Source organism: Symphalangus syndactylus, chromosome 13, assembly GCF_028878055.3.
Source record: "Symphalangus syndactylus isolate Jambi chromosome 13, NHGRI_mSymSyn1-v2.1_pri, whole genome shotgun sequence".
In the NCBI taxonomy this organism is placed as follows: Eukaryota; Metazoa; Chordata; class Mammalia; order Primates; family Hylobatidae; genus Symphalangus; species Symphalangus syndactylus.
The window spans coordinates 21,532,548-21,559,613 of NC_072435.2; the positions used below are offsets into that span (position 1 = coordinate 21,532,548).

At 44.6% G+C, this 27,066-nt stretch overlaps 2 protein-coding genes and 1 non-coding gene across 5 annotated transcripts; 2 read left to right on the forward strand and 1 right to left on the reverse strand.

Moving 5' to 3' along the window:
- The first annotated feature begins 872 nt into the window (after positions 1 to 872).
- On the forward strand, positions 873 to 8,297 carry ZIM3 (zinc finger imprinted 3). Its single transcript, XM_055236158.2, has 4 exons — positions 873 to 887; positions 4,886 to 5,012; positions 6,240 to 6,338; positions 7,120 to 8,297. The coding sequence occupies exons 1-4, from the start codon at positions 873 to 875 to the stop codon at positions 8,295 to 8,297; spliced, it is 1,419 nt and encodes a 472-aa protein (XP_055092133.2).
- A 977-nt stretch (positions 8,298 to 9,274) lies between these two features.
- LOC129461398 (small nucleolar RNA U3) lies at positions 9,275 to 9,488 on the forward strand. Its single transcript, XR_008650533.1, has one exon. It is a non-coding gene; the product is annotated as a small nucleolar RNA U3 (small nucleolar RNA).
- A 2,138-nt stretch (positions 9,489 to 11,626) lies between these two features.
- USP29 (ubiquitin specific peptidase 29) lies at positions 11,627 to 26,805 on the reverse strand. Of its 3 annotated transcripts, none has more exons than XM_055237455.2 (4): positions 26,644 to 26,805; positions 23,318 to 23,467; positions 21,682 to 21,783; positions 11,627 to 14,837 (listed from the first exon to the last, which is right to left on the reverse strand). In XM_055237455.2, the coding sequence occupies exon 4, from the start codon at positions 14,819 to 14,821 to the stop codon at positions 12,086 to 12,088; it is 2,736 nt and encodes a 911-aa protein (XP_055093430.2). In that variant the 5' UTR covers positions 14,822 to 14,837; positions 21,682 to 21,783; positions 23,318 to 23,467; positions 26,644 to 26,805; the 3' UTR covers positions 11,627 to 12,085. The 3 variants fall into 3 exon arrangements, with proteins under 3 accessions (XP_055093430.2, XP_063471340.1, XP_055093429.2); XM_063615270.1 differs by lacking the exon at positions 26,644 to 26,805 and adding an exon at positions 25,754 to 25,839; XM_055237454.2 differs by lacking the exon at positions 26,644 to 26,805 and adding an exon at positions 25,630 to 25,787.
- Positions 26,806 to 27,066: the final 261 nt, after the last annotated feature.

Here is a 27,066-nt window from a genome sequence, read left to right on the forward strand (position 1 = left end):
CCCGTGTTCACTGCGGCGTTATTCATCACGACCACAGCTGCTTCAGGATTCATGGTTTCTGCTCTCAGCCTTCCTCACTGTGCTCTGGCTGATCTGATGCTTGCCTCATTGTGTTTGCACAGGCTTGTTTTAAAGGTGCTGTTGAACTGCTGTTTAGCTTTCTCTCTCTTTTTTTTTTTTTTTTTTTGAGACGGAGTCTCGCTCTGTTGCCAGGCTGGAGTGTGGTGGCACGAACTTGGCTCACTGCAAGCTCCGCCTCCCAGGTTCACGCCATTCTCCTGCCTCAGCCTCCCGAGTAGCTGGGACTACTGGCACACGCCACCCCGCCGGGCTAATTTTGTTTTTGTAATTTTAGTAGAGACGGGGTTTCACCGTGTTAGCCAGGATGGTCTTGATCTCCTGACCTCATGATCCGCCTGCCTTGGCCTCCCAAAGTGCTGGGATTACAGGCATGAGTCACTGCGCCCAGCCAATTTTGTATTTTTGGTAGAGACGGGGTTTCACCATGTTGGCCAGGCTGGTCTCGAACTCCTGACCTCTGGTGATCTGCCCGCCTCAGCCTCCCAAAGTGCTGGGATTACAGGCGTGAGCCACTGTGCCCGGCCTGCACTTTCTTCTTTGAGACCCAGTCTCAATAAATAAACAAACACAAAAAAACCAAAACAAACAAAAAAAGACCTTCATTGGGGGATAACTGAGGTACAAGTCAGGGCTTTTCTGAGTGGTTTAAGGAGAGCTTTTATCCAGGGTGTGGAGCATTCTATGCTGGATGATCCCCAAATTGCAAAGCAAATTCTGCTATTTCATGACTCTTTTCCATTCTCCCTCAGATCTGCCTTCCCAAGACTTTATTGACTGGTAAAGAACAGGAAATGAACAATTCCCAGGTAAGCTTTTCAAAAAAATCTAAATCTCATAATGAATAAATGTACGACCCACGTTCCTCTTGCTCAGAATTAACTCCGCTAACTTTTTGGCATATTTTCCTTCTTCCTTGCGTACTTTTATTAAAAGGTAACACACACTCTACTTTCTGCTTTCCTATTAAAGCTAAAACATTTCAAGTAAAGCTCAAGACTGGGCATGGTGGCTCACACCTGTAATTCAGCAATCTAGGAGGCCAAGGCAGGCAGATCGCTTGAGTTCAGGAGTTTGAAATCAGTCTGGGCAACATGGCGAGATTCCGTCTCTACAAAAAATTAGCTGGGTGTGGTGGTGGTGGTGTACGCCTGTAGTCTCAGCTACTCTGGAGGCGGAGGTGGGAGAATCGCTTGAACCCGGGAGGTTGAGGCTGCAGCGAGCCATGATTGTGCCACTGCACTCCAGCCTGGGCGACAGAGCGTGACCCTGTCTCAAAAAAAAAAAAAAAAAAAAAAAAAAAAACCTTGGTTGCAGAAACACCAGGGGTTTGGTCTGGGTCCTGCTACTGGCTGCACAGAAAGCCAATGACTGAGACAATGGGTATTGCCAACGAAGCTTTAATCAGCTGCCGTAGCTGAAGAAATGGGAGCTCAGCCTCAAATCCATCTCCCTAACTCACTAAAACTAGGAGTTTATACAGCACGGAAGAAATGTAACAGTGTGTAAGAAAGCAAGAACTAGGGAGGGGCAAGGAGACATCTGCTGTGGTGAGTTTCAGTTGATTTTTTTTTTTTTTTTTTGAGGGAGTCTTGCTGTGTCACCCAGGCTGGAGTGTAGTGGTGCAATCTCAGCTCACTGCAACCTCTGCCTCCCAGGTTCAAGCGATTCTCCTGCCTCAGCCTCCTGAGTCGCTGGGATTACAGGTGGGCGCACCACCACTCCTGGCTAATTTTTGTATTTTTAGTAGAGACGGGGCTTCACCATGTTGGCCAGGCTGGTCGCGAAATCCTGACCTCAGGTGATCTGCCTGCCTTTGAGAGATCTGAAGATCTTTTCCTGAGGAAGGAAATCAGACAAAACAAATACAGGTTTCAAGCTTTAACAGCGGAAGGGTCAATTTCTATGTTTATCCAAAAAACAAAAACAAAAACAAAAAACAAACAAAAAACTCACAACTGTCTATGGGATTACTGGGCTGATTTCAGCTCAAGCATCTTTTTTTTTTTTTTTTTTTTTTTGAGACAGTCTCCCTCTGTCACCCGGGCTGGAGTGCAATGGCTTGATCTTGGCTCACTGCAACCTCTGCCTCCCAGGTTCAAGCGATTCTCCTGCCTCAACCTCCTAAATAGCTGGGATTACAGGCGCCCGCCACCATGCTCATGCCCGGCTAATTTTTGTATTTTTAGTAAAGATGGGGTTTTACCATATTGGTCAGGCTGGTCTCGAACTCCTGACCTCAGGTGATCCACCCGCCTCAGCCTCCCAAAGTTCTGGGATTACAAGGGTGAGCCACCACGCTCAGCCTCAAGCATCTTTTGACAACTGCTCTTACAAACCTGGTCCACTGCTAAGCCCTGAGATGTAACAGTGTCATGTGTGTTTCACCCCAACCTATTTTTTAAATGATTGGTGTCTTGAATGTGTGTCCTCTCCCGACTTTGTTCTGTGTGTATTTGAAACAAATTCTATAAGTCCACACAATAAACTGAAAAATCATAAACTAGTACCAATCGGAATCAAAGTAAATTATGGATAGTTGAAAGACCAAGGATAAGTTGTATGCAGTTAGGCAGATAGTAGTTTCTTTGCAATTGTTAAAATTAAGCCTGTTGACCAATTTCCTGTTGACAGGAAAGGCATACTAAGGCTGGGTGTGGTGGCTCACACCTATAATTCCAGCAATTTGGGAGGCCAAGGCAGGAAGACCACTTGAGGCCAGGAGTTCAAGACCAGCCTGGACAATATAGTGAGACCCTGTCTCTACGAATAATAAAAAATGAGCTTATCATGGTGGTGCATGCCTGTAGTCCCAGCTATTCTGGAGGCTGAGGTAGGAGGATTGCTTGATCCTGGGAGGTTGAGGCTGCAGTGAGCCATGATCACGCCACTGTACTCCCGCCTGGGTGGCAGAGCAAGACCCTGTGTCAAAAAATTTCAAAAAAAGCCAGATGCAGTGTCTCATCCCTTTAATCCCAGCACTTCGGGAGGCCGAGGTGGGCAGATCACCTGAGGTCAGGAGTTTGAGACCAGCCTGGCCAATATGGCGAAACCCCGTCTCTACTAAAAGTACAAAAATTAGCCAGGTGTGGTGGTGCGTGCCTGTAGTCCCAGCTACTCAGGAGGCTGAGGCAGGAGAATCGCTTGAACCCAGGAGGTGGAGGTTGCAGTGAGCCGAGATTGTGCCACTGCACTTCAGCCTGGACTACAAGAGTGAGACTCTGTCCGCTTCCCCCCAAAAAAATAAATAAATAAACAAAATTTTTAAAAAAGTGAGCTAGAACACAAACACAACTAAGAAATTTATCTGTCCAAGAGGACACTAGGTGCTGGCTCTTAGAGGTGAGATTTTCAGTTTCTGACAAAGGAAGTCGCTTTACAAGTGTGATTTCAAACACTGTGAGTGTTGAGTGGCAGGAACAAAATGCTGCCATAAGTTCAGTATGGCTGCAGGAGAGACCCAGGGGAGTGCCGTGTGACCCCGTGTGAGTGGGAGTGTGGTAGACATGCCAGACGCTGGCCCCTGTAGCAGGTGTCACCTGTTACTCCCAAATGCAAGGAAAGCTGATAAATTAGGGGAGCGCACCATCCAGTCTGAATGTCGACTGTGGAAAATAGATTACAGTCAGTTTAGATGTAGCTGGAAGAATTAGGGGGCTATTGGCTTATTCTACTTATTTATGTATTTATTTATTTGAGACGGAGCCTCACTGTCACCCAGGCTGGAGTGCAGTGGTGTGATCTCAGCTCACTGCAACCTCCACCTCCCAGGGTTCAAGCGATTCTCCTGCCTCAGCCTCCCGAGTAGCTGGGATTACAGGCAGGCACCACCATGTCTGGCTAGTTTTTGTATTTTTAGTAGAGATGGGGTTTCACCATGTTGACGAGGCTTGTCTCGAACTCCTGACCTCGGGTGATCCACTGCCTCAGCCTCCCGAAGTGCTGGGATTATAGGCGTGAGCCACCATGCCCGGCCTCTATTTAAAAAAGAATTTCTAATAGAGGCAGGATGTCTAAAAGAAAAATAAAAAATAGAAAAAAATATAATAACATTTTTTTTCTTTTCTTTTTTTTCTTGAGACAGAGTTTTGCTCTTGTTGCCCTAGCTGGAGTGCAGTGGCGCGATCTCGGCTCACTGCAGCCTCCACCTCCTGGGTTCAAGCGATTCTCCTGCCTCAGCCTCCTGAGTGGCTGGGATTACAGGCACCTGCCACCATGCCTGGCTAATTTTTTGTATTTTTAGTAGAGATGGGGTTTCTTCATGTTGGCCAGACTGGTCTCAAACTCCTGACCTCAGGTGATCCACCCGCCTTGGCCTCCCAAAGTGCAGGGATGACAGGTGTGAGCCACTGTGCCCGGCCAAAATAATAAAATTTTCTTTGAGATAGGGGTTTCGCTGTGTTCCCCAGCTAGTCTCAAACTCCTGGCCTCAAGCAATCCTCCTGCCTCGGCCTCCCAAAATGTTGGGATGATAGGTGTGAGCCACCATACTCGGCCTCTGCCTTACTCTAAGTAAAAGATGACAACGTGGATTAATTAATAGTGGAGAAGATGGAAACTAATGGCCGGGTTTGAGATTCAGGAAGTAAAATTGGTGGGACTAGAGGGTGGAGAAAGATGGCAGTGTCATGGGTAGGTCTAACGTTTATGGCTCATTGGCAAGATCCTCTGGGCACAATTTATTTTCGTCCAGAGTAGAGTGAATTATGGACATGATTAAAGCTTGGTTCAGCAGAAACAAGTTTCTGTATCCCCAGCCGCAGGATTCAATGGCATTTTTATACTGATTGGGAATCTGTTGTTACAGGGAAGAGTGACTTTCAAGGATGTCACTGTGAACTTCACCCACGGGGAGTGGCAGCGGCTGAATCCCAAACAGAGAAACTTGTACAGGGATGTGATGCTGGAGAATTACAGCAACCTTGTCTCCGTGGGTAAGGACAGCTTCCCAGGCAGGGGGACTCAAAATCTAAGGTGTGAAACACACAGACACCCCATGGTTGGCCGAATAGGGTTGGCACAGAGGTGCTCCTCACTCTGCATATGTTTTTGTAGAGCCGGGACTAGGGTGAGGCAAGTGAAGTGTACCAAGTGCTGCATTTAAGGAGCCCCCATCCTCAGGGTCCTGCAAGTGCCCGGAGAATGAGTGAGGGCCTCTGTAAGTTTTGTGAGCTGGGTGCCCTGCCCTTCACCCTACTCCTGGTCTTGATTTTTGGAAAAGCATTATCCTCCAAGAAGAAAAAGCATTTCCTTCCTTCCCTTCCTTCCTTCCCTCACTCCCTCCTTCCCTCCCTCTCTTCCTACCTTCCTTCTTTCCTCCCTCCCTCCCTCTCTCTTTCTTTCTCTCCTTTCTCCTAATAGGGTCTGGCTGTGTCACCGAGGCTGGAGTGCAGTGGTGCAATCATAGCTCACGGTAGTGTTTTTTTTTTTGGAAACAGAGTCTTGCTCTGTCTCCCAGGCTGGAGTGCAGTGGTGCGGTCTCGGCTCACTGCAACCTCCACCTCCCAGGTTCAAGTGATTTTCCTGCCTTAGCCTCCCGAGTAGCTGGGATTACAGGCGTGCACCACTATGCCTGGCTAATTTTTGTATTTTTTGCAGAGATGGGGGTTTCTCCATGTTGGTGAGGTTAGTCTCGAACTCCTGACCTCAGATGACCTACCCACCTCAGCCTCCCAAAGTTCTGGTATTACAGGCATGAGCCACCGTGCCTGGCGTCACTGCAACATTGACCTGGGCTCAAGCCATCCCCCCACCTCAGCCTCGAATAGCTGACACCACAGACGTGCACCACCACACGTGGCTTTGGTTTTGTAGAGACTGGGTCTTGCTATCTTCATGTTACATGTAACATGTTGGTCTCAAATTCCTGTGCTCAAGCAATTCTCCTGTCTCAGCCTCCCAAAGTGCTGGGATTACAGGCATGAGCCACCACGCCCAGCCCAGAAAAAGCATTCTTTGTTTAGTTCGACTGCTCATGTGCATTCCTTCAAACTGTCCCTCCACACAACTCCCCCCAACCAATGGCACATACCCACACACTGACATACAAATGCTCACACTCACACACAAATATTCACACAAGCACTTATATACACTCACACACTTGCACAAACAACTCACACATCCACAAATACCAAGCCCTGCGGTATCTTCCACCACAGGACGAGAGGAAACCACCAAACCTGATGTGATCTTGAGGTTGGAACAAGGAAAGGAGCCATGGTCTGTGGAAGAGGAAGTGCTGGGAAGTGGCCGTCCAGGTAGGTGACCAGGAGAGCACTGTGCGTCAACGTTGCGTGGAAGCCAGTTCAGCTTTTCTAAATGAGGAAGTCATTTGCAGCAAGTAGAGCCAGCTGTGACTTCCTGGGAGCGCTGGAAGAAATCTCCAGGTATTTTTCTCCACTCAGAAATTTCTTTACATTCTTCTCTGGGTTTTCCTTTGCAGGCAAACTCCTTTTTTTTTTTTTTTTTTTTTTTCTTGAGACGGAGTCTCTGTCGCCCAGGCTGGAGTGCAGTGGCTCGATCTGGGCTCACTGCAACCTCCGCCTCCCGGGTTCAAACGATTCTCCTGCCTCAGCTCCCGAGTAGCTGGGATTACAGGCATGTGCCACCATGCCCGGCTAATTTTTTGTATTTTTAGTAGAGAGGGTTTCGCCATGTTGGTCAGGCTGGTCTCGAACCCCCGACCTCAGGCAATCCACCCTCCTCAGCCTCCCAAAGTGCTGGGATTACAAGTGTGAGCCACCGCGCCCGGCCTGGCAAACTCTCTTTCTTAATCTCCCTCTCCCTGGTATCCCTGGGTTCTCACCTGCTCCCCGTGCACTAGGTCTGCGTTGCTCAGTCCTTTACAGATAGACGTGTGATAGCATCATGTAACATTAGTTCACCTAGACCTCTAACAGAGCTTATATTAACTTTGGTTTCTCATAGACATTAGATTTGAAGTCAGAACGATCACCACAATAGATTGTTTATGGCATTTTATTTCAAGCATGTGAGTGGAACGTTTTACACAGGACATTTTTTTGTATTCCATTTTAGAAAAAAACGGGGACATTGGAGGGCAGATTTGGAAGCCAAAGGATGTGAAAGAGAGTCTTGCAAGAGAAGTCTCATCAATCAATAAGGAAACGCTGACTACGCAGAAAGGTGTAGAACGTGACGGATCTAAGAAAATACTTCCACTGGGCATAGATGATGTATCTTCCTTGAAACACTGTGTACAAAATAATTCTCACAACGATAATGGATACAGAAAATTAGTTGGCCATAATCCATCCAAATTTGTAGGAAAACAACTGAAATGTAATGCCTGTAGAAAGTTATTCACTTCAAAGTCACGCCTTCAGAGTCACCTGAGCAGGCATGCCTGCCAGAAATCCTTTGAATGTCGTAGCTGTGGAAGAGCATTCGGGGAGAAGTGGAAGCTTGATAAACATCAGAAAACTCATGCAGAGGAAAGGCCCTATAAATGTGAGAAATGTGGGAATGCCTACAAGCAGAAGTCAAATCTCTTTCAACACCAGCAAATGCATACTAAAGAGAAACCCTATCACTGTAAGACATGTGGAAAAGCCTTTTCCTGGAAATCATCCTGCATTAATCATGAGAAAATTCATAGTGCCAAGAAATCCTATCAGTGTAATGAATGTGAGAAATCCTTCAGGCAGAACTCAACCCTCATTCAACATAAAAAAGTTCACACTGGACAAAAACCCTTTCAATGTACGGACTGTGGAAAGGCTTTCATTTACAAGTCAGATCTTGTGAAACACCAGAGAATACACACGGGAGAGAAACCCTATAAATGTAGCATATGTGAGAAGGCCTTTTCCCAGAAATCCAATGTCATCGATCATGAGAAAATTCACACTGGGAAGAGAGCTTACGAGTGTGATCTGTGTGGAAATACCTTTATCCAGAAGAAAAACCTCATTCAACATAAAAAAATCCATACTGGGGAAAAGCCCTATGAATGTAATAGATGTGGAAGAGCCTTCTTTCAGAAGTCAAACCTTCGTACCCATCAGAAAACTCACAGCGGAGAGAGGACCTACAAATGTAGTGAATGTGGAAAAACCTTCATCCGGAAATTAAACCTTAGTTTGCACAAAAAAACCCATACTGGACAAAAACCTTATGAATGTTCTGAATGTGGTAAAGCCTTCGCTGACAAGTCTTACCTTGTTAGGCACCAGAAAAGAATTCACTCCACATAGGAGCCCCATGCACTTAAAAAACATAGGAAAATATGTTTGCCTGGAATTGTCACCCCAGAATTCCATGTTGAAATGGCCTCTAATTTGGAGGCTATTTTTGAAGGTAGCAAGGACTTATTATGCACAGTATCCTTTGAAAACCGATTTGGCACCAGGCGTGGTGGCTCACGCCTGTAATCCCAGCACTTTGGGAGGCCGAGGTGGGTGGATCACCAGGTCAGGAGATCGAGACCATCCTGGCTAACACGGTGAAACCCCGTCTCTACTAAAAACACAAAAAATTAGCTGGGCATGGTGGCGGGCACCTGTAGTCCCAGCTACCTGGGAGGCTGAGGCAGGAGAATGGCGTGAACCCAGGAGGCGGAGCTTGCAGTGAGCCAAGTTCGTGCCACTGCACTCCAGCCTGGGCAACAGAGCGAGACTCCGCCTCAAAAAAAAAATCTAAAAAAAAAAAAAAAGAAAACCGATTTGGCATACTCACTCAGCAAATGTTTATTAAGTATAAATATTTATTAGATGCCTTTTGTGTACCAGGAACTCTTAAACACTGAAGATGTAGCAATAAACCAAATGTGCTAAAAACCCTTATGGAGTTTTATTCCAGTGAATAATGACCAGTGGTATCCATAAATTTAAAAACGTTTAAAAGACTATACTTTTGGCCGGGCGCGGTGGCTCAAACGCCTGTAATCTCAGTACTTTGGGAGGCCGAGGTGGGCGCATCACCTGAGGTCAGGAGTTCGAGACCAGCATGACCAACATGGTGAAACCTTGTCTCTACTAAAAATACAAAAATTAGCCAGGCATAGTTGTGGGCACCTGTAATCCCAGCTACTCGGGAGGCTGAGGCAGGAGAATTGCTTGAACCTGGGAGGTGGAAGTTGCAGTGAGCCGAGATCGCGCCATTGCACTCCTGCCTGGGCAACAAGAGCAAAACTTCATCTCAAAAATAAGATAAAATAAACAAATAAAGACAGTGCTTTATACTTTTGGGGATGATTTCTATAATTCATGAGTGGAGAGGTTTCTCTAGAGGTGTAGGGGACTGGAAACCACAACCAGGAAGTACAGCTTTCTCTCCTGAGCGTGAAGCTATCTTGGCATTGCTTCACTGCAATTGCCATTTGCCTTTTGTTCTTTTTCCTTTGGAGATAGGGTGTCACTCTGTTGCCCAGGTTGGAGGGCAGTGGTGTAGTCATAGCTCACTGCAGCCTCAAACTCTTGGGCTCAGGCAATCTTTCCACCTCAGGCTCCCATGGTTCTCAGCCTCAGCTTACATTTTTCTTTTTCTTTTCTTTTTTTTTTTTTTTGAGACGGAGTTTCACTCTTGTCACCCAGGCTGGAGTATGGCGGTGTGATCTCAGCTCACTGCAACCTCTACCTCCCTGGTTCAGGTGATTCTCCTGCCTCAGCCTCCAAAGTAGTAGCTAGGACTACAGGCATGCACCACCACGCCTGGCTCATTTTTGTATTTTTAGTAGAGACGGGGTTTCACCATGTTGGCCAAGATGTTCTCGATTTCCTGACCTTGTGATCTGCCCACGTTGGCCTCCTAAAGGGTTGGGATTACAGGTGTGAGCCACCGCGCCCAGCCTGCATTTCTTTTCATAGTACTTTCCTTCTTTTCCTCTTAAATGCTAAAAATAATGTATTTTTAAAAACCTCGTATGTATGTTTCTGGTTGCTCTTCTCTTCTTTCCCACACCTACTCTGCCTAATTTTGCCCCGTTCCTCATATAATACCAGGCTCTTCTTATCTCTTTGTACCCAAAAAATCCTCTCAATGTCCATTTGTCTACTCACATGGCCATTAAAAAAAATCTTTCTTTACTTCTTGCTGAATTCACAGTCTAACACATCACCCACTGATATTGGGTACATTATAAGCTGTTTAAGGCTTGGCCACCAGGAAATGTTGTACATTTATGAAGATGGGTTTATCGTCTTATTCATATTAATAACATGAGCAACATCTTACAGTGCTTTTGAATTCACAAAATCACACGGATATTTAATATACTGCATTTTGCATATAACCCTGATGTTCTGCCCTGAAATTCTTGGAAAATGGTAAATAACAGTTGATTGCTGCATAGCAAATTTTACTAGTAACCAGTCATAAACACATGTGGAAGCCAGCCAATGGTATATATATGGGTTGGGTTATTATTTTAATAACTTTACAAAGGAAAAGTACTCACCCCCTGCTTTCTTTCTGTGTCGTGACTGAAAATCATGGAGTGCTTTGACCACGCTGACCAGCCAAGCTGCAGGCTTTTCCCAGAAGGCTTGAATCCAAAGCAGAGCCTGAAACATTTCCAGGCACTGATAGAGGTATTTAGGTTTAGGTTGTTGCCCAAAACACTGAAAGAAACTAGTCCCCGCCCTCGACCAAATTCCTTATAAACTTATATAAACCCCATACCCTGACCCTCTCACTGCAGCAGACACACCAAGGTAGACCATCACCCCCTCTTTTTTTTTTGAGATACGGTCTTTCACCCAGGCTGGAGTGCAGTAGTGCGATCATAGCTCACTGCAGCCTTGAACTCCTAGACTCAAGTGATCCTCCCACATTGGCTTCCTGAGTAGCTGAGACATGCCTGGCAAAGTTATTTATTTATTTATTTATTTATTTATTTATTTATTTAGAAATGGAGTTTTGCTCTTGTTGCCCAGGCCGGAGTGCAGCGGCGTGATCTCGGCTCACTGCAACCTCCATCTCCTGGGTTCAAGTGATTCTCCTGCCTCAGCCTCCTGAGTAGCTGGGACTACAGGTGCCTGCCACCACGCCCAGCTAATTTTCTATTTTTAGTAGAGATGGGGTTTCACCATGTTGATCAGGCTGGTCTCAAACTCCCGACCTCAGGTGATCCGCCCACCTTGGCCTCCCAAGTGCTGGGATTACAGGTGTGAGCCACCATGCCTGGCTGCTGAATTATTTTTTGTAGAGACAGGGTCTTGCTATATTGCCCAAGCTGGTTTTGAACTGGTCTGCTCAAGCAGTCCTCCCACCTTGGCCTCCCAAAGTGCTGGGATGACAGGCATGAGCCACGGTGCCCAGCCGGTTGACCATGCTTTTTTCTCTCACTGTCTGCCTGCGGGTATGCTGCAGCACTCTCTAAGTTCCCCCCAATAAATGCTCCGGACAGATCCCTCTGGTGTTTAGTGCTTCTTTCTTTGGAATCCCAACCGGCCCAATCTCAGAGTGGTTTTGGGCACTCTCTTGTTGGAATTTCCCTGCTGCCACTTTTGGGGTGACTATCTAGTCTTAGGTTCAGTGAGACAAAGGAGTGCAAAAAATTTAATGAAAATCATTTATATAACATAAGCAATCCATATCAACAGTAGAAAAATACACCAAGATACTCCACACATTGCCAGTGTTCTTCAAACTTTCACGAGCACTAGAATCTCCGTCTGATTGCTGGTTCACACCTCCTGTTTCTGAGTCAGTTGGTCTGGAGGGTGACCCAAGAATTTGCATTTCTAATCAGTCCCTAGCTGCTGCTGTTGCTGGTTGAAGAACAACATTTTGAAAACGTTTGTCAAAACGTGAAGAGCACCATTCTAATCTTGCAGGGAAAATATGCATATGCGCCTGAGTTCTGGGATCTAGGTGTCTGAAGCAGTTAAAATAGATATTCCCCCAAAATAAGTGTTTTTCATTGAGCTTTCATCCTGAGATACTTGTTCCTTCATTCCGAGTGAAGTACAGGATTCTCTTTACAAGGATGAAGTGAGGCTGAGTGAGGCTGTCAAGCAGGTCTGTACAAAGAGTCATCTTCTTATTCCCCCTGAGGGATCACCCCTGCCTGTGTGCTAAGTAGCTGAAAGTTCTCTGCTTTTCTAAACAGCTCCTCAAAAATCCCATCGTGCATGTAAAAGAAGATATACCCAGAGTGAAGCCTCGCCTCCTGCATTTTGGTCTCTGAGATTTCTGATACACGTAGATCGTTGTATGTGAACCAGGCCTGCTTCTGAAAGTCATACACATCGCTGATGTAATGGCCTGAATTTGGGGAGCTCCCAATATGGCTGACAACACTGATGAGTCTGTAGGCCTGGAGAGGATTCCCCATCTTCACGTTTCTTGTGAGTTCCTTGGCTTCACCTCTTGTGTTCTCTGTATCTAAAATGTTTTTGTTTCCTGGGTTATCAGAACCCAGTGCCCCAAGGTGATTCAGGTCAGCCTTTTGAAGTCTTAATTCTGTAGACTGATTGAGGGTCTCCTCTGTATGTTCCTGGGCATCCAGCTTCCTAACACCTGGAGGTGGTGCCTGCTGAAGAAATTCCTCTATGATGCTCTCCTCAATACACTGCTGGAGCTGGTCAGCCATTCCTTGGGATCCTTCTGGAATCCTGTTTTCTTTACACTCATAAAAGCCATTGGTAGACTCAGTGACACTGTCAAAATTGAACTCTACGAATGTATTGGTTTTCTCATACTTCTGAAGTTCTGGATGTTGAGGCACCTCTTGAAGATGAACCTCGGCAAGCCTTGTGTCTGGGCTGCTGATTGGCTTCCCTCCATTTTCATAGATCACAGGAAGAGAAATGTCTCCCTGGTCCATCAGTGAGTCAGCCACTGGAAGCTCCTTTTCACCGATTGCCCTATCTCTAAAGTGGACCACTTCTGACTCTAGTGCAGAGCCATTTTCCAGGTCTCTCTGATGCTGCTCTTGGCTTGCTTCTCCACAATCTCTCTGGAATCTTTGTAGGTCGGCATTCTTGTCTGGTTCAATGGGTAGAACCCGGGAATCACTGGATTCTGAGGTCAGCTTCACTGATGGTGTCAATGGGCTGGTGATCTCAGAAACCATCTCCTGAGAGACTTCCAGGACTTCACATTTCCCGACAGGTGCACTACTGCTCAAGGGAAGAGGTGGTTTGGTGCTTTCATTGCAATAAGAAGATAAACTTAAATATCTGGGAATATAAATTTGCTTGTTATTCTTCACCAGCAAGTCAGCATTGTTGAAGCTATAGCGTTTCAGATGAATGATAAGGACCCTGGAGAGCCTACTAAATGTATGCCTTGCAACACAACTCTTCTGCTTACACATCTCACAGTTATATTCAAGCTCTTCTTCTCTAAAGAAAAGATCTAAAGAATTCTGAATGGACAAAGGAAGTGGTTTTGCTTCTTGGTGCAGGTTGATGGAGAGATAATTATTAGGTTCTACCTTGAGAGCAGCATGACCACAGGCTTTACAAATAATGGAGAGCTGCAATTCAAACTCAAAATTAGCAACAACAGGGCAAACAACCACTTCGGTGGTAGCACTACCAACATGCATTTGTGGGGATGAATTTTCATCTCCACATTCTTTCCCAGTATTCAAAATGGCATTTAAGTTTCCCATGTCTTCTTTCAGCTGGTCTAAACACTGACCTAAAAACTCATGAGCATCATTCTGCATGTTGCCAGAAAATATTTCTGCAACTGCTGAAATGACTTTTTTAACATTCCCAAGTAATTCTCTCTTGATCGCTGTACTACAGAAATCTTTCAAAGCAAGCAGCTGGGTCAAGGTCATAATAAGAGCCTCAAAGGGAATATATTCCCATGGGACATCTTGAGTGAGTAGGTCATCAGCAAAAGATGGAATTGCAAATAGCGATTGTAAAATTGCATTCATGTAACAGGTGTTTCCCAAATTGGGGAACCCTTGCTGCAGTTGCTCTGAATGAGAGTCAAGAGGCACCTGGGCTTTGTTGCATCTTGGGTCATCCTGGCTGTGCTCTGGTTCCAATGGAGATGCCAAACTATTTTTGGCATCGAGAGTCTGAGGTGCAAGAACAGTCTCATCTAGGTTAGGATTTCCATTACAGTTGGTCTTGAATGAAGGCCCAAGTTTCAAACCTCTATCTTTTTCTAAATCCTCTAAACTTGGGTTCTTCCCATTGCTTTGTATATATTTCAAGGAATCTGTCTTATATGTCTTGTTTGGTACAGGGTTATATTCCTTCAGAATGTCCTTATTTGTCTGTAGATCAGATGATAGTGTGTTTTTCCCCTTCCCACCTTGATTTTCTAATAACCCCTTTTTCACATGTGTTGGTGATTTTGACATAAACAAAGGCATCTTCTGATAACTTGGTTGGTTACAAATGCTGTAAAATGAAGTTTTGTCAATTTCCTTCAGCATATTCCTGCTTTCAAACACACTCCAATCAGCATCAGATTTCATGGGTTGCTGACATTTGTTTTGCTGGATTATGTCCAGGAACATATTCAACTGTTTAGCATCTCTGTAGGATAATTTGTCAATAAACAAGAACACATTGTTTTTCAAAGTTAAATGCAGGTGACTTTGTCTATTTTTACAATGTCTAAGGACCACACTTCTAATGTTATTACTCAGCTGAAAAACTCTTATAAATTGTCCAGATTTGAAAGTGACCACCAGTTTAGTTTCCTTTTTTCTTTGCACTGTTTCAATGAGAGCTTCTTTCACCTTAGTCATCCCAGTCCTCTGGCTCCAAATTTGGATGAATCCATGTACCTTTAGAGATATCATCCTTTCTTTATGTAACCTAAAGAAGAAAAGCACACATGCATTTCAACCAAGAATATATTAACAGTTATATTTTATGAAAAACCTCATCCACATATAATAATGATTTATTTTTAGTCTTCTTATGCGCTAAGTAAAATACTCTTTTGGAGTACTACTTATATCTGAAGCTATGCCAGTTCTCTAGAAGACATAGACTGAGGCACACACATTTTCAAGGGAGCTGTTAGGCGAGAAAGAACATACAAATGGCCAACAGAGATATGAACAGTTGCTCAGCGTCACTGCTCATCGAGAAAATACATATTTAGTTAGGCATGGTGGCTCACGCCTGTAATCTTAGCACTCTGGGAGGCCAAGTGGAAGGATCACTTGAGCCCAGGAGTTCAAAACCAGCATGGCATCACAGGGAGACCTCATCGCTACATAAAATTTTTTAAAATTAAAAAAGGGGAGGGGCCAAGATGACCAAATAGGAACAGCTCTGCTCTGCAGCTCCCAGCGAGACCAATGCAAAAGGTGGGTGATTTCTGCATTTCCAACTGAGGTACCCAGTTCATCACATTCGGACTAGTTAGGCAGTGGGTGCAACCCATGGAGGGCGAGCAGAAGCAGGGTGGGGCATTGCCTCACCTGGGAAGTGCAAGGAGCCGGCACCTCCCTCCCCCAGCCAAGGGAAGCCATGAAGAACTGTGCTACTTGGCCGGGATACTATGCTTTTCCCACAGTTTTTGCAATCTGCAGATCATGAGATTCCCTTGTGTGCCTACACCACCAGGGCCCTGGGTTTCAAGCACAAAACTGGCCAGCTGTTTGGGCAGACACCGAGCTAGCACCCCAGTGGTGCCTGAAACCCCAGTGAGATGGAACCATTCACTCCCCTGGAAAGGAGGCTGAAGCCTCCCCATTCCCATGGAGCCCAGCAAGCTAAGAACCACTGGCTTAAAATTCTCACTGCCACTGCAGCAGTCTGAAGTTGACCTGGAATGATGAAACTTGGTTGGGGGAGGCACATCCGTGATTACTGAGGCTTTAGTAGACATTTTCCCTGGACGGTGCTAACGAGGGTGGGAGGTTTGGACTGGGCAAAATTCACCACAGCGTGGCAAAGCAGCTGTGGCCAGACTGCTTCTCTAGATTCCTCCTCATTGGGCAGGGCATCTCTGAAGGAAGGGTAACAGTCCCAGTCAGGGGCTTACGGATAAAATTCCCATCTCCCTGGGACACAGCACCTGGGGGAAGGGGTGGCTGTGGGCACACAGCTTCAGCAGATTTAATCTTTCCTGCCTGCTGGCTCTGAAGAGAGCAGCTGATCCTGATAAGAGGGATTTTCCCAGCACAGCACAACAGCTCTGCTAAGGGACAGGCTGCCTCCTCAAGTGGATCCCTGACCCCGTGCCTCCTAACTGGGAAAGAACTCCCAACAGGGGTTGACAGACACCTCATGCAGGAGAGCTCTGGCTGGCATCAGGCTGGTGCCCCTCTGGGAGAAAGCTTCCAGAGGAAGGAACAGGCAGCAATCTTTGCTGTTCTGCAGCCTCTGCTGGTGATACCCACGTGAAAAGGGTCTGGAGTGGACCTCCAGCAAACTGCAGCAGACCTGCAGAAGAGGGGCCTGACTGCTAGAAGAAAAACTAACAAACAGAAAGCAACAACATCAACATCAACAAAAAAGACCCCCACACAATAACCCCATCCAAATATCATCAGCCTCAAAGATCAAAGGTAGATAAATCCACAAAGATAAGGAAAAACCAGCACAAAAACGCTGAAAAATACAAAAAACAGAATGTTGGCCAGGCGTGGTGGCTCATGCTTGTAATCCCAGCACTTTGGGAGGCCGAGGCGGGCGGATCACGAGGTCAGGAGATCGAGACCACGGTGAAACCCCGTCTCTACTAAAAATACAAAAAATTAGCCAGGCGTGGTGGCGGGTGCCTGTAGTCCCAGCTACTCGGAGAGGCTGAGGCAGGAGAATGGCGTGAACCCGGGAGGCGGAGCTTGCAGTGAGCCGATTGCGCCACTGCACTCCAGCCTGGGCGACAGAGCGAGACTCCGTCTCAAAAAAAAAAAAAAAAAAACCACAGAATGTCTCTTCTCAAAATGATCGCAACTCCTCTCCAGTGAGGGCACAAAACTGGACAGAGAATGAGATTGACGAATTGATAGAAGTAGGCTTCAGAAGGTGGGTAATAACAAAATCCTCTGAACTAAAGAAGCATGTTCTAACCCAATGCAAGGAAGCTAAGAACCTTGATAAAAGGTTACAGGAACTGCTAACTAGAATAACCAGCTTAGAGAGGAACATAAATGACCTGATGGAGCTGAAAAACACAGCATGAGAACTTCGTGAAGTATACACAAGTATCCATAGCCAAATCAATCAAGCAGAATAAATGATATCAGAGATTGAGGATCAACTTACTGAAATAAGGCATGAAGACAAGATTAGAGAAAAAAGAATGAAAAGGAATGAACAAAGGCTCCAAGAAGTATGGGACTATGTGAAAAGACCAAACCTACGATTGATTGGTGTACCTGAAAGTGACAGGGAGAATGGAACCAAGTTGGAAAACACACTTCAGGATATTATCCAGGAGAACTTCCCCAACCTAGCAAGACAGGCCAACATTCAAATTCAGGAAATGGAGAGAATACCACAAAGATATTCCTCGAGAAGAGCAACCTCAAGACACATAATTGTCAGATTCTCCAAGGTTGAAACAAAGGAAAAAATGTTAATTGTCAGATTCTCCAAGGTTGAAACAAAGGAAAAAAATGTTAAGAGCAGCCAGAGAGAAAGGTCAGGTTACCTACAAAGGGAAGCCCATCAGATTAATAGTGGATTGCTCCAGAAACCCTACAGACCAGAAGAGAGTGGGGGCCAATATTCAACATTCTTAAGGAATTTTCAACCCTGAATTTCATATCCAGCCAAACTAAGCTTCATAAGCAAAGAAGAAATAAAATCCTTTACAGACAAGCAAATGCTGAGGGATTTTGTCACCACCAGGCCTACCTTACAAGAGCTCCTGGAGGAAGCACTAAATACGGAAAGGAAAAGCCGGTACCAGCCACTGCAAAAACACACCAAAATATAAAGACCAATGACACAGAAGAAACTGCATCAACTAATGTGCAAAATAACCAGCTAGCATCATGATGACAGGATCAAATTCACACGTAACAACATTAACCTTAAATGTAAATGGGCTAAATGCCCCCAATTAAAAGATACAGACTGGAAAATTGGATAAAGAGTCAAGACCCATTGGTGTGCTATATTCAGGAGACCTATCTCATGTGCAAAGACATACATAGGCTCAAAATAAAGGGATGAAGGAATAGTTGCCAAGCAAATGGAAAGCAAAAAAAAGGATGGGTTGCAATCCTAGTCTCTGATAAAACAGATGTTAAACCAACAAAGATCAAAAAAGAGAAAGACGGGCATTACATAATGGTAAAGGGATCAATGCAACAAGAATAGCTAACTATCCTAAATATATATGCACCCAATACAGGAGCATCCAGATTCATAAAGCAAGTTCTTAGAGACCTACAAAGAGACTTAGACTCCCACACAATAATAGTGGGAGACTTTAACAACCCGCTGTCGATATTAGAAAGATCAACAAGACAGAAAATTAGCAAGGATATTCAGGACTTGAACTCAGCTCTGGACCAAGCAGACCTAATAGACATCTACATAACTCTCCACCCCAAATCAATAGAATATACATTCTTCTCATCACCACATAGCACTTATTCTAAAATTGACCACATAATTGGAAGTAAAACACTCCTCAGCAAATGCAAAAGAACGGAAATCATAACAAACAAGCTCTCAGACCACAGTGCAATGAAATTAGAACTCAGGATTAAGAAACTCACTAAAAACCACACCATTGCATGGAAAGCCCGGCTTCACCACTTACTGCTTTTGTAACACTAAGGTTGAAACTCAACCCTCCTGAGTCTTACTTTCACATAAGTGAAAATGGGACGGCAACAATAATAGCGACTTCTTAGGATAAGTCATTGGGTTAAAACGGCTCAAAATTAACTGTCAACATCATATTCCTATTGCTAATTCTAGGAATATATTAAACTACAGGGATATCTCATATGGAGAAAATTAAGGCTCCATCATGGGAGGAAAGGGAGTTTAGTGACTTTTATTACAGGTTGATTGTTTGTTGTACTACATCACTCTATATGATGCTCCTGAATGACTACTGGGTAAATAACGAAATTAAGGCAAAAATAAAGAAGTTCTGTCTGGGTGCGGTGGCTCACACCTGTAATCCCAGCACTTTGGGAGGCTGAGGCAGGTGGATCACTTGAGGTCAGGAGTTCAAGACTAGCCTGGCCAACATGGTGAAACCCCGTCTCCACTAAAAACACAAAAATTAGCTGGGTGTGGTGGTGCATGCCTGTAATCCCAGCTACTCTGGAGGCTGAGGCAGGAGAATCGCTTGAACCTGGGGGGCAGAGCTTGCAGTGAGCCACGATTGTGCCACTGCACTCCTGCCTGAGTGACAGAGTGAAACTCTATCTCAGAAAAAAAGAAGGAAAAATAAAAATAAAGAAATAAAGAAATTATTTGAAACCAATGAGAACAAAGGGACAACGTACCAGAATCTCTGGGACACAGCCAAAGCAGTGTTAAGAGGGACATTTACAGCACTAAATGCCCATATCAGAAAGCTGGAAAGATCTGAAATCAACACCCTAACATCACAATTAAAAGAACTAGGGAAGCAAGAGCAAACAAATTCAAAAGCTAGGAGAAGACAAGAAATAACTAAGATCAGAGCAGAACTGAAGGAGATGGAGACGTGAAAACCCTTCAAAAATCAATGAATCCAGGAGCTGGATTTTTGAAAAGATTAACAAAATATATAGACCGTTAGCCAGCCTAATAAAGAAGAAAAGAGAGGAGAATCAAATAGACAATAAAAATGATAAAGGGGATATCACCACTGATGCCACAGAAATACAAACTACCATCAGAGAATACTACAAACACCTCTGCGCAAATAAACCAGAAAATCTAGAAGAAACGGATAAATTCCTGGACACATATACCCTCCCAAGACTAAATCAGGAAGAAGCCGAATCCCTGAACAGACCAATAACAAGTTCTGGAATTGAGGCAGTAATTAATAGCCTAACAACCAAAAAAAGCCCAGGACCAGATGGATTCACTGCTGAATTCTACCAGAGGTACAAAGAGGAGCTGGTGCTATTCCTTCTGAAACTATTCCAAACACTAGAAAAAGAGGGACTCCTCCCTTTATGAGGCCAGCATTATCCTTATACCAAAACCTGGTAGAGACACAACAAAAGAAGAAAATTTCAGGCCAATATCCCTGATAAACATCAATGTGAAAATCCTCAATAAAATACTGGCAAACAGAATCCAGCAGCACATCAAAAAGCTTCCACCATGATCAAGTCCGCTTCATCCCTAGGATGCAAGTCTGGTTCAACATATGCAAATCAATAAATGTAATCCATCACATAAACAGAACCAGTGAAAAAAAAACCATATGATTATCTCAACAGATGCAGAAAAGGCCTTCGATAAAATTCAACATCCCTTCATGCTAAAAACTCTCAATAAACTAGGAATTTATGGAACATATCCCAAAATAATAAGAGCTATTTATGACAAACCCATAGCCAATATCATATTGAATGGGCAAAAACTGGAAGCATTCCCTTTGAAAACCCACACAAGGGTAGGTGTGGTGGCTCATGCCTGTAATCCCAGCACTTTAGGAGGCTGAGGTAGGCTGATCACCTGAGGTCAGGAGTTTGAGACCAGCCTGGCCAACATGGTGAAATCCCGTCTCTTCTAAAAAATACAAAAAGCCAGGTGTGGTGGCAGGCACCTGTAATATCAGCTACTTGAGGCTGAGGCAGGAGAATTGCTTGAACCCTCGAGGCGGAGGTTGCAGTGAGCTGAGATCACACCATTGCACTCCAGCCTGGGCAACAAGAGCGAAACTCTGTCTCAAAAAAGGAAAACAAAAATTAAAATCATACCTGATGAGTTATCATTTGCTGTCATGTTTGGACTGGAGTGGATTGAAGAAGTTGGAAAACATGAAGGAAAACTGGAATACTATCAGGAAGAATTGGTGGGGCGGAGAGTAAATGCTGGCTATGCAACCAGTGGTATCAATACAGGGAGTGTGGCCTGGGGGTGGTGGCTCAGGCCTGTAATCCCAGCACTTCGGGAGGTCGAGGCAGGCAGATCATCTGAGGTCAGGAGTTTGAGACCAGCCTGGCCAGCATGGTGAAACCTGGTGTCTACTAAAAATACAAAAATTAGCCGGGCATGGTGGCAGTCGCCTATAGTGCCAGACACTCGGGAGGCTGAGGCAGGAGAATCGCTTGAACCCTGGAGGCGGAGGTTGCAGTGAACCGAGATCTCGCCACTGCACTCCAGCCGGGGAGACAGAGCAAGGCTCCGTCTAAAACAAAACAAAACAAAACAAAACAAAACACCAAAAAACAAAACAAAAAAACCCCCCAAAAAACAGGGAGTAAGGAAAAGGAGTAAGATGGCGAGTTGTTGTGCTAGCTAATTAGCAAAACCGAGGTGGGGAGAGAGACAGAAAAAGGGAAATATGAAGAGTGAAAAAAAAAACCATGAAGGGAAAGACATCTCAAAACACAAACAGGTTTCAGAAAAAATAAAAAATATCTCTCTTAATTTGCTCCCTCCCCTTACTCATTTGCCCATTTCTCTCCAGGCAGTGAGGAATGCCTACTTCCTTCCAACATTCCAGTTTCAGGAAAAGCAGTGAAATCCCAATGAAACCAACAGAAAAAATTGCCCTTTGCCTACTCACAGTTCTTTCTGAAGAAACTTGAGTCAATTTACGGAAGTTTAAGCTTTGGAGAGCTGTCCATGGTCACAACTGCAGGCAGAGCCCTGACTGCCACGGCTGTTACTAGAAAGAAACAAAAAGGTCAGAGTCCTGAAACTGAGCTTTATTTAAAAAGTCTGCACATAATCCCAACCATCTTTCGTGTTAATTTATTGCATTATATCTTAGAAACTGGGAAAACCAACCTTCCTCCAAAGTCTTTTACGTTAATTCAATCAGGGAGAAAACCTCGTATGTTAATGGGATTATCTCTAAATGCATTCCTAAAATCGCCCCTCCCCAATTACACAGATTAGATTAATATATCAACTGACCTCACATTCATTGGTTTTCTTGAAACTCTGCCACAACCAGACCTTCTAACAACATTTGTTGCTTGAGAAACCCTATACTTTATGGGTCTCTAATTTAAAGACTAGTTCTGACTTTGCTCACCTAGAACTTTAAGCATCTTTATTTTTTTCTTGTTACAAAGAGGCACTACAGAGAGGATGCATCGAGATCACACATTGTACATTCCAACTTCCAGGATTCCAAGCCCGGCTTTACCACTTACTGCTTTTATAACACTAAGGTTGAAACTCAACCCTTCTGAGTTTTACTTTCACATAAGTGAAAACGGGACGGCAACAATAATAGCGACTTCTTAGGATAAGTCACTGGGCTAAAACGGCTCAAAATTAATTGTCGACATCATATTCCTATTGCTAATTCTAAGAATATATTAAACTACAGGGATGCCTCATATGGAGAAAATTAAGCTCCATCATGGGAGGAAACGGAGTTTAGTGACATTTATTATAGGTTTATTGTTTGTTGTACTACATCACTCTATATGATTTACATGCCTTAATACAATTTAATTCTGCAAGTGACCATATGATATTCAATTTTATTACATTTAATGTAGTAAGAAAACTGAGGTCCAAATACATTATTAATACATTAAGGGACTTTTAGGAGTCACTCAACTAAAGAAACAGGGATGTGTAATCAGAAATGGCTGCTGTTGATGGGTGCCCACATTTCTTCAATGTAGGGCATGAGCTATACTATGCCAAACTCAGCAAACCATGTGGGAAGCAGAAAATCTTCCATGATTATTATTAATGTGTCCTCAGTTTCCTGAGAGATCCTAACATCATATCTAGAGTGTCAAGAAAAGCCCTTCCATTTCATCCTGCTGCTGCTGATAAATTAGTGCCTCTTTAGGGAAACTTCACCCTCACTGGGCCTTAAATTTAATGAAAGGAGGAATCACAAAAATTAGAGATCATCAGCTTTTCCCTGAGCTGAGTTCAAAAGACAGATAGGCTTCATCATTTTCATTTTGAATGCATGCTCTTTTCTGAAAATGCCAATATCCAATGCCACAGAAAACAGAAAACTATCCCTCAAAATAAAAACCCAGAATCAGGATTTTCGAATTTACAATTCAACCTCATAAAGGGTGGAAGATGAAATTCCCCTCATCACGATATCTGACAATATCTTTAGGTCATTAAGTTTAGACAGACTCCTTCCAACACTTGTACACAAACACACACACACACACACACCCCATCACCCAAACAAGCAAACCTTGAATGCAACTTACAGTTTGAAGAGCTGTTCCGGGTGAGTGGATGATAATTCTTTTTTCAGAAATGAGATCTTGCTATTTTGCCCACGGTGGGCCCAAACTCCTGGCCTCAATCGATCCTCCAGCCTCAGCCTTCTAAAGTGCCTGGATTACACTCCATAGCGCCTGGAGGAGAATGATGAAAGTTGAGTCTGACAGTGATTATGATGTTCCGACCTTTTATTCCCAGGTGGCTCCACCCATATCACGGGTTTTTCCAGGACATCCGTTTCTTGATTAACTTATCTCTGCGTAAGAGTTTAAACTATTTGTCTAGAAAAGGCTAGCTAGTGACCTATTTTACTTTATTTCAATTTGTAATTTAAAACTTTTATTTAGAAATTATTGCAAATATACATAAGAATTGCGAGATTAGTAGAAATAACTTATATTCCCTTCACCCAAATTTACCAATTGTGTATATTTTGCCACATCTGTCTGCTTTCTCTCTCCCTCTTTTGATGTTCTATCTATCTATCTATCTATCTATCTATCTATCTATCTATCATCTATTTTTTAATAGAGACGAGGTCTTGCTATGTTGCCCAGGTCTCGAACTCCTGACCTCCAGTAATCCACCTGCCTCAGCCTCCCAAAGTGCTGGGATTACAGGCATGAGCCACCATGCCCAGACAGACGATCAAGTCCCTTATATAAAATGATATACTTTTACTCCAATTAATGTTTACCTGTTTTCCTTGCAGTAACCATGCTTTTTGTTTTATATATATATACACGTGTATATATGACATATATAAGTGTATATATGACATATATATGTGTATATAACATATATAAGTATATATATAAAACATATATAAGTATATATAACATGTATAAGTATATATATAACATATATAAGTATATATATAACATATATAAGTATATATAACATATATAAGTGTATATATAACATATATAAGTGTATATATAACATATATAAGTACATATAACATATATAAGTGTATATATAACATATATAAGTGTATATATAACATATATAAGTGTATAGATAACATATGTAAGTGTATATATAACATATATAAGTGTATATATAACATATATAAGTATATATAACATATATAAGTATATATAACATATATAAGTATATATATAACATATATAAGTATACATATAACATATATAAGTATACATATAACATATATAAGTATATATAACATATATATCATATATATGTATATATAACATATATATAAATGTATATATAAGATATATATAAGTATATATATAAGATATATATCCTACATTTTCAACAAGTGTAACAAATGTGGATAGTTTCAAAAAGAACATTTTACGTTCTAGTAGTTACCCTGTTTGACCAGAGTGTAGTACTTTTATTTTTCTATTTTATCTTTTTTATTTTTCTATTGCAGTGCATTTTCTTTTTTTTTTTTTTTTTTTTTGGCGGGAGGCGGGGGAGGGGAGCGGGGACTCCCAGGGTGGAGTTTAATGGCGTGATCTCGGCTCACTGCAGCCTCTGCTTCCTGGGTTCAAGTGATTCTCCTGCCTAAGCCTCCTGAGTAGCTGGGATTACAGGAGCCTGCCACCACGCCTGGCTAATTTTTTGTATTTTTAGTAGAGACGGGGTTTCACTATGTTGCCGAGGCTGGTCTCGAACTCCTGATCCACCTGCCTTGGCCTCCCAAAGTGCTGGAATTACAGGCTTGAGCCACTGTTCCCGGTCTTTTTTCTTTCTTTTTTTTTTTTGAGACGGAGTCTCTCGCTCTGTCACCCAGGCTGGAGTGCAGTGGTGCGATCTCGGCTCACTGCAACCTCCACCTCCAGGGTTCAAGTGATCCTCCTGCCTCAGCCTCCCGAGTAGCTGGGATTATAGGCACCCACCATCATGCCCAGCTAATTTTTGTATTTTTAGTAGAGACAGCATTTCACCTTGTTGGTCAGGCTGGTCTCAAACTCCTGACCTCAGGTGATCTACCCGCCTCGGCCTCCCAAAGTGCTGGCTTGACAGGCGTGAGCCACCGACCCAGCCCTTTTTTCTTTTATATACTTTTTGAGACAGGGTCTTGCTCTGTTGCCCAGGCTGGAGTGCAGTGGTGCGATCATACCTCACTACAGCCTCGATCCTCAAGGCTCAAATCATCCTCCAACCTCTGCCTCCTGACTATCTGACACTACAGGCATGCGGTAATTTTTAAATTTTTTTGAGACATAGTCTCACTTTGTCGCCCAGGCTGGAGTGCAGTGGCGCGATCTCAACTAGCTAATTTTTAAATTTTTTGTAGAGATGTGTGGGGGGAGGGTCTCACTATGTTGCCCAGGCTGGTCTCCAACTCCTGGGCACAAGCGATCCTCCCGCCTCAGCCTCCCAAAGTGCTGGGATTACAGGCATGAGCCTGGCCAGCATTTTCTGTTTGGATATTTTTACGTAACCGGAGTCGTCATGATGGAGGTACAGTTCCTTGGACTTCCGGCTCCCCTGGCTCTGGAAATCTCAGCTCGGACCTGCCCCTTCCGGCGCCGCCTCCCCCGATTCTCCCGGGAACATAAGAGTTCCGGGCTCCACACGCTGTGTCTGCGCAGTGCCAGGCGCAGGCCTACCGACCTAGGGGACTCGGTGCGGGCTCTAGCGTGGCGGGGGAACATGGAGTTGCTGGCCTAGAGCGGGTGGGGCCTAAAGGCAGGAGTTAGGGTTCAGAGAAAACCAGCCCAGGGGCGGGTTCACCCCGCTACCCATTCAGCCTCAAGCGAGGTGGGATGTGGTAGGTGGGCTGGTGCCAGAAACCACGCCAGGAATTGTTAATAACAGTCATCTCGGCCGGGTGCGGTGACTTAGGCCTGTCATCCCAGCACTTTGGGAGGCCGAGGAGGGCGGATCACCTGAGGTCAGGAGTTTGAGATCAGCCTGACCAACGTGGTGAAACCCCGTCTCTACTAAAAATACAAAAATTAGCCGGGCGTGGTGGCGGACGCCTGTAATCCCAGCTACTCGGGAGGCTGAGGCAGGAGAATGGTGTGAACCCGGGAGGCAGAGGTTGCAGTGGGCCCAGATGGCGCCACTGCACTCCAGCCTGGGCGACAGAGCGAGACTCTGTCTCAAAACAACAACAATAAAACCCAAAAAAACGGTCATCCTCCAGGTAGAAGAGACAGAAGAGAGGGTGCGGAAGAGACTTAAAAGTCTCAGGCCTTCAAGCGTGTTTGTTTCAGCCACCCGTGAATCCTACAGGAAAACTAAAACAACATGGGGACAAGCCCCTAAGTCTTGGGGAAGCGGACGGTTTCCCAGCCGAGCTTTAGGAGGAGGCGCCGCGGGGCCTCACGGGTGACGTCGTCCCCGGGGGTAGTTTGCGCAGAGGGTCGCTTTGGGCGCGTGTAGAGTCGCGTGGCGCCTGGGCCGGCGAAGCCCAGGTGCAGTCATTTGTGGCCCTGTCCCGGCGCGCGAGGGGCCAAGGCTGGCCAGGGGTTGGGTCCGCGCGGTGGCGACTGCGTCCTGCCCGCTTCCATCTCTCCGCCTGAGGGCCTGAGCGGCTGCCAGAGTCAGATCTCCAGGCCGGGCGCTCACGCGTCTGTGCCCAGTGAGGCCCCAAGATGCTGGTGAGGCCTCGACCCGGACTGGTGTCCAGGCTCTTGACACTGTCGTGAGAAGGAATTCATGGACGAGCAGAACAAAGTGTGGAGATTCATTGCGAAGGGAATACGTACATACTGAAGAAAAAAAAGTGCAGGCATACCACAGAGCATCA